The sequence below is a fragment of the Anopheles aquasalis genome, chromosome 3, assembly GCF_943734665.1.
Source record: "Anopheles aquasalis chromosome 3, idAnoAquaMG_Q_19, whole genome shotgun sequence".
NCBI classification, from domain to species: Eukaryota; Metazoa; Arthropoda; class Insecta; order Diptera; family Culicidae; genus Anopheles; species Anopheles aquasalis.
Genome location: NC_064878.1, coordinates 772,501 through 780,000, shown reverse-complemented (window position 1 = coordinate 780,000; position 7,500 = coordinate 772,501). Strand labels below are relative to the sequence as shown.

The window sequence follows — 7,500 nt, the reverse complement described above, 5'->3', positions numbered from 1 at the left end:
AACGGAAGGCTGTAGCCGGATATCTTGGTTTATTTGGGCATATCCTGTACCCAGAGCCTTCGAATTTGTTTTCCATCTCCATCTCACTCTCTTGTATTGCGTAGTTCCGCAGTTTGGTGGCGACCCCTTCGAGGACGAGGCTCGCTTTATCTTCTCACGCGACGACTTTAATACATATCCCAGGCACAGCCGCACTTCAAGTGGGATGGTATAGTTGGATTTGTTCGTTCGCTCGTAAAAGTAAATTATTAATAGTAAAATCTCATTGGCCCCCACCTAGTGGGCGACTCGACTTGATCGGCTAGGCATTCACCCTCGGCACGCTCAACTTTTGATTAGATATCGCACCATTGCGTTGCATATCGGGCGTACCGTGATGACTACCCGAATTTGTTTGCTAGAAATGAAGTACAAAGTACACTCCTGTTCCCTCGCCGTTCCCAGGTAATTGCCGTTGTCCCGATGTTGAGTGAATTTCGTATCCTCCACCTTTCGGAGTCGATGCGGAACGAAATTACTTGAGAAAATCTTTTTTTATTGCCTTCGCGTTACGCAACTCGTCGCGCTGGTCAATAACCACATTTCAAAGGGGACTTTCGAGGATAATGGAACTTTTTTTTTCTTTTAAAAGCAATGTTTCTCCTCAAACGTAAAAGAAGCCGAGACAATGGTGAGCGGTCACTTCCTAAAACAATAAACCATTACAATAAATCAATGTTGTATTAATTTCGCTACAACTTCCTCATTGTGTGCGTATCTAGGTTCACCTGAAGAAGAAGCCTAAGCACCTTGCAAGGCGAGCTAAAAACGCCAACACTGGCCACACGTTAACGACGGTAGCAGCAGCAGCAGCAGCAGCAGAAATGTGCATTATGTTCATCGATAAATCACCGTTGGCTCGGGAGTCAGATATTGATGAGCCGTGGTTCCGTTCACGTTCGCGAGCCATGCACGCAAGACTCCCACCCCGGATCCTGGGGAGTGCGCGATGAAACGATCCGTAAATAATTTATGGTCAGCAGTCGCAGTGGAAGACATCCGCATACGGCAGTCTGCTCAACTAAAACCTCGTTAGTTAGTGATCAACGAAACGTTCCACATGATGAGTGTGACGTCGTGGTCGCTCTCTCAAGGACAAAGACTTGAAGCATGAAGACTCAGAGCTCAAAGTGAAATGAAATTCCAATTGTACTTTTCCCGGGAAATCCCAGGGAAAATCAAAAATATAAAAGCAAATAACAGGGAACAGCAAACAACACAACCTCGTCCGTTGAATCTCTTTTGTCGTGTCCCTCACCATCACCACCAGCGTTCACTAGCTATTAATATCCTTAGACAGGTTTTTCTAAATAAATAAATTCGTAGAAAAAGGCCCCGGCATGTGCCGAACGGTTGGCTGGCTAACCGGCGGGATTTTCACCGGCGAAAGGTTTCCCATGTTTTCCCTGTCCCGGGACACAAACCGAGTGCCGGTGCAGAAGGTCCCGTATTCCTTCCGTACCCGAAAGCACACCCAAGACAATACATCCCACACCGGTGCCTTTCCGATGTTCCGGTCCGTCCGGACGACACGAGAGAACATAAAGTATCAAAAATGCCAACCGTTCCCTCTGGGTCCTGGTATGAATCGGAACGAGAGACAGAGAGTTCGCTCGCTCGTACTAGAGCAAAGACACACCATTTTCACAGCTTATTTACCGGGGACCGCTTCGGACCGGACGCTCCAATTGTCGGCGTGTGGCCGCATCGCGTCTTCCGTTGACAACAATGCACAGGCATGCCCGACAAAGGGTGGTGGTGTTGGTTGGGGCGCGAGTTAACGGATGTTTACCTGATCATAACAGCCATACTGAAGCAACACCCGACCATTCGAGGAATGTTCGTCGTCGTTCACCTGATCAGGTCAACCATCCTGAAACAATACAACCAGTCGCCTCGCATCTGCTAAGGACTTCGTCGCCAATCCGGGATTCCCCGTAATTACGTCTCTACTGGCAGCCTACCTAGCATCTACAATGTTCGTCGCCAACCGTCACCGACAACCGACATCGTCCTTACCTACAACAACCGATATCGTATACCTGCGACAAATACATAGAGATTCTATGTATCCTCCCTCTTCCTTCCATTCCACCTCTCTACCTTTTCCGACATTCCAAAATGTTATAAAAACTATTCCATAGAAATAAAACCTTACTTCGCATACACCAATCAAGGAACCTAGTTGTCTTCATTTCGTTTGACTCTTCGCCGGAACGTAGTCTCACCCGTATCCCGGAAAGTTAACTGGCGCCCGAATAGGGACCGTTCTTCAAGTTTTAAAGTGAGGTGAAAAGTGCTTAAAAACCACAACAAAATCTGCCCAAAAAGTGAGGTGAAAAGTGTTTAAAACCACAAAAAAAAACCTGCACAACAGCGAGGCGGAACGTGTTAAAACCACGATTACAAAACCTGCACAACAACGAAGAAGAACATCGTTCATCGTGACCTGCGACTCGTAGACGAAAGCTCTCGAGCGTCGACGAGGGCCCTTAGTAGGCAACGCCAAAAAGGATCATCCCAACTCTTCAAGCATCGGTCATCGAAGGCATGAGCATCGTAGTCGACGCAACGTTCCTGATTGTAGCGTAAGTCGCCTTTATTTGTAAGCGATAAGTGTTAAGTGCAGTGAAGCGAAAAAAATTAGGATTTTTTTTTTTTGCAGAGTGCAAAAAAGAAACATAAAGAGTAAGAGTAGAGTGTATGATCTCCGATAGAAAAAACAAACGGTGCCTAATTTTCGACACAAATAGAATGTCAAATCCAGCTGTTCAACCCACCATTACCATGGACCATGAGGATTTCATGCGTATTGGGAAGGTTCCGGACTACGTTCGCGACCTTCCTATTTTCGAAGGAAAACCGAACCAGTTGATGTCTTGGCTCATGGAGGTAGAAAAAGTTCTACACATGTATGCCAATTTGCCGAGAGACTCCATGCTCTACCACGTGGTAGAAGGCACCATAAGGAGAAAGATAAAGGGTGAAGCAGCCGATGTGCTCAACACCAACGGAGTGACGGGTGACTGGTCAACCATCAAATCTACCCTACTCCTCTACTATAAGGATAAACGGGAATTGAAAACCCTAGATCACGAACTAACTGCGATCTATAAAAAACATTCAGAATCCTTAAGTAGCTACTTCAGTCGTGTAAACAATTTGCTTAGTGCCATTATGACACAAATCTACACAGACACGAAGTATGCGATCAACGCAGAAGCCCATGTTTCCTTTTTTAAAGAAAAAGCATTGGATTGCTTCATAAGAGGCCTAGAAAGTCCTCTTTGCTTCTTATTAAAAAACAATAACCCCCCTAACCTACATGCTGCGTACAATTATTGCTTAGAATACAGCAATATGAATGTAAGAGCGACATCATTTAGAGGAGTGACAGCAGTAAATAATATTCCCAAACCGAGGGATTTATACACAGCGCCACCTCCAAGGCCCATGTATATCAATAACCCCATCCCTCAAAGACTACCCCTTCCTCCAAGAAATCCTGAGCAAGGAAACCATCTTCCCCCACAACAACAACGTAACCAAACAAGCCAAAATTTGTATCAATCGAATCCAAGGCCGCAAGCTTTGAATAATAATCCCGTACCGATGGAAGTTGATCCATCAATACGAACAAAGGTCTCAAATTATACTAATCGACCTCCTAACAGCCATAGAATAGCTCAACCCCCGTTTCAACAATATAGGCAAATTCATTCTGTAGATGCCCCCACAGAATACATTCAAACAACACCCACTTCTTCGCAATACAGCGAATTCTATCCTGAGGATACCCCGTTATATTACACCCCCACCGAAGCACCCCCTTCACAATATTGGCAAACTTACACTGTAGATACCCCGATCCAAACAGCACCACCTTTTCCGGAATACAGTCAAACTTATCAACAAGACGCCCCGCTGGAGTATGTCCAAGCAGCGCCACCTTTGAATGAAACAGATTTATACAACACCGAACCTGCTAACGGTAACAATGCTGAATTTCATTTTTTAGACTAGACCGCAAGATGGTGAATCCTTTTCTCCCATACATCCTCTTGCGGACATCTAAAGGAGAATTCCCCTTTCTGGTCGACTCTGGGGCCAACGTAAACTTAATCTCACCTAAATTCGCTTTAGCTTACAAAGATTCAAAACCATACGAATATCGTAATAATGGGATTAAAAGTGCTACAGGAAATTCCAACGTTACTTCAGCAATAGACATTACATTTTTTAAACCCATTTCCAACTATAAGTTTCAATTCATCTTGTATGACTTGTATGACCCATTCTTTTTTGGCATCGTCGGTTCGAATATATTGAGAACACTCAGTGCTGAACTTTGTTTCAAAAAGGATAGCCTTACCATAATCTCAGACGATGGCCTACCTTTTACAATACCACTACAAAAATATGCAAGAAAGAATGAAAATCATTTCGTCAATTTTCGAGTGGATCATTTAGATTCCCCAAAAAAACAAAGGCTTACAAACGTACCTAATACGAACAAACAAGCATTCACTAAACACATAAAATGTGCCACGAGCACTAAAGAAACAACTCCACTTCAGAAAATGAATCCTTACCCTGTTGCATACACAAACGAGGTAACAAAACAAATTAACACTAATATCGTAGCAGATTCTTCCAGTCCAAAGGTATACCCTATGACATGCACTAATCATTCGGCAAATGATAGTGAGAATTTTTTCATAACTTCGCCCGAAGCTCCACCAAATTCATTCAAGCATCAGTTAACCCTCAAAGAAGAAATTAAAGACGTTCAATCTACTGAACCAATTCCCAATTTCCATCAGGAAAAAGTCACAATCCCAAAAACAACCGAACGATCATTACAAAAAAAACACACAAACCCTATTGCAATCTGCACCGAACAAAAACCCCCTTTGCCATCTGCACCGTTAGAAACAATGAATGCACAAGTGACAAAAATTGATTCTAGAGCCACTGTTGATGTGCTACCAAAGTTAAAAGAGGCGGCACTGGAAAATAAACCTCCTGACATTCTCATCATGAATGGAGATAAGCCATTGGAGCCAAAAGAAATTACAGAACTTTTTCATATTAACGGTATCACTCCTTATGTGACCGCCACAAGAAGAAGTGAAATGAATGGTGTTATTGAACGATTCAATTCCAATTTACTCGAAACAAAACACTCGCACATACATCCTCCAGATTTGGTAGCGATGTCAGTGCACAAATATAATCATTCTGTTTCAACTGGTACCTTGAATACTCCCATGGAAATCATTGCACCTTCAGACGATATACCCACAATCTTAGGAAAAGTTCTTATAGGAAAAGATGTAACATATCACAATCAATCGCTAGGAAACCAAACAATATCAGGAGAATCCGAAGCTCATATGAAAGCGAAACGAAAGCTCCATCATTACAAACCATTTAGAATAAAAAAACATTATGACCAAAGGCAGGGAAAGCGTTACAAAAGAAGGAATATCCAATCCACAAAAAGCAAGAAATAGATAATACACGATAGCGATGCAGGTACTTACTAGATATAAAGCTGTAACTAGTAATATTAAGAAAGCAATTGTTCCCAACCGTCAATACCCGTCCCTAAAATCTCAACCTTTCATCATACCCAATGTTAAAAAACTCATATACGATATCAAAGACTTGCAACGAGACAACGGCAAATGCACACCCGCATTACTTCAAGGAGAATCAGCCGCTTGCGATTACGTGTCAAATCCAGCAAAGACTGAAATCATCCATTTAGATATGAATCATCTAATAATCGATGCAGTCAGCACCTTCACATTGAAAACCACTTGCGGCGTTAAAAAGAGAAACTTAACTGGTTCATTTCTAATAACCTACGAGACATGCAATATCTTCATCAACGAAAAACTGATCTCCAACAATAAGACTGAAATGGTCGGATCACCATTGAATCTGCCAATTTACGGTATCAAAGTATCGCCACAAAACTCCATCATCAATTTAAGTCTAGAACACCTACATTCATTGCACAAAGAACTTAGAAATGAAATGAAGGAAATCAGATTAGAAACCAACAGCATCACATGGAACGGATTTCACACGAGTATAATCAGTTTACCCGTGCTACTGATTATCATCACCGGTATCTACCTCGGTATAAAACTTTGGAAAGGAAGAATGGTCATCAACATTCATGAACCACCAGCACCCAACAACGAGCTCAATGAGAATAGCTACAACCCGCCTACAATGATGCATGTGTTTCGTACGGAGCCTCAAATCTAAGGGGGGGGCGAGTTAACGGATGTTTACCTGATCATAACAGCCATACTGAAGCAACACCCGACCATTCGAGGAATGTTCGTCGTCGTTCACCTGATCAGGTCAACCATCCTGAAACAATACAACCAGTCGCCTCGCATCTGCTAAGGACTTCGTCGCCAATCCGGGATTCCCCGTAATTACGTCTCTACTGGCAGCCTACCTAGCATCTACAATGTTCGTCGCCAACCGTCACCGACAACCGACATCGTCCTTACCTACAACAACCGATATCGTATACCTGCGACAAATACATAGAGATTCTATGTATCCTCCCTCTTCCTTCCATTCCACCTCTCTACCTTTTCCGACATTCCAAAATGTTATAAAAACTATTCCATAGAAATAAAACCTTACTTCGCATACACCAATCAAGGAACCTAGTTGTCTTCATTTCGTTTGACTCTTCGCCGGAACGTAGTCTCACCCGTATCCCGGAAAGTTAACTCGCGCAAAGTGACGAAAATCCTGCGGGGTTGTTTTGCTGAATTTTCTCCACCACCGCCCGGTGCTCGGTGCTTATTGATGCGAGTAGTCGGCACGATGTTTGGCGAGGACAAGGCAGCGTTCGGTTGTTTGTTTGTGAGTCTAATTTCAGTTCGTTCACTCGGCAGAGCGCCACGGAACACTCAGTGGGGGGGACGCGGGGTTTTTCCTTGCGAATGGGAAAATTATGCGCCAAACAGTACTCGCGCGCCCTCTCCATTCATGACACGGAATGGCGGTGAAAAACTCGTGTTTTCGACGTTCCTGTGGCGGTCGTAGAGGCTCAGTTGTTCCAGATCGTTCCGCTGGAACGCGGGAACATAAATATCCAAACGACCGCCTACCGAACTCCGGGTGGGCCAGGCGGTTCCAGGCGATGAATGGCCAAATTGTGGCAAAACAAATACAGGAACAATAAAGATTTTGCTAATCAAATGAGCGTGGCATAATTGTAGCACAACGACCGCGAGAGAGAGAGAGAGAGAGACGAAGGGATTCAATCAATACAATGGCCTTCTGGTGTGGGGGACTCACCTGGAAATGGACCTGTCCTTGGTCGACCCAACCGATGACGATGTCCGCACCGTAGATGGTGCCGTCCTTCGAGAAGCCGAGCCCAATGTAACCGTGGGTTCGGGCCTGCACCTCGAAGGTGAT

General features: G+C 44.0%; 1 protein-coding gene across 2 annotated transcripts in view; it reads right to left on the bottom strand.

Annotated features, from left to right (window-relative positions):
• LOC126577228 (MOXD1 homolog 2-like) overlaps nucleotides 1-7,500 on the bottom strand; it is a 96,823-nt gene that overhangs the window by 46,856 nt on the left and 42,467 nt on the right. For both annotated transcript variants that reach the window (XM_050238694.1, XM_050238693.1), the window contains exon 3: nucleotides 7,378-7,500. This exon is cut by the window's right edge and continues 336 nt beyond it. In XM_050238694.1, the coding sequence (XP_050094651.1) occupies nucleotides 7,378-7,500 (123 nt within the window). The remainder of the gene's footprint in view (nucleotides 1-7,377) is intronic.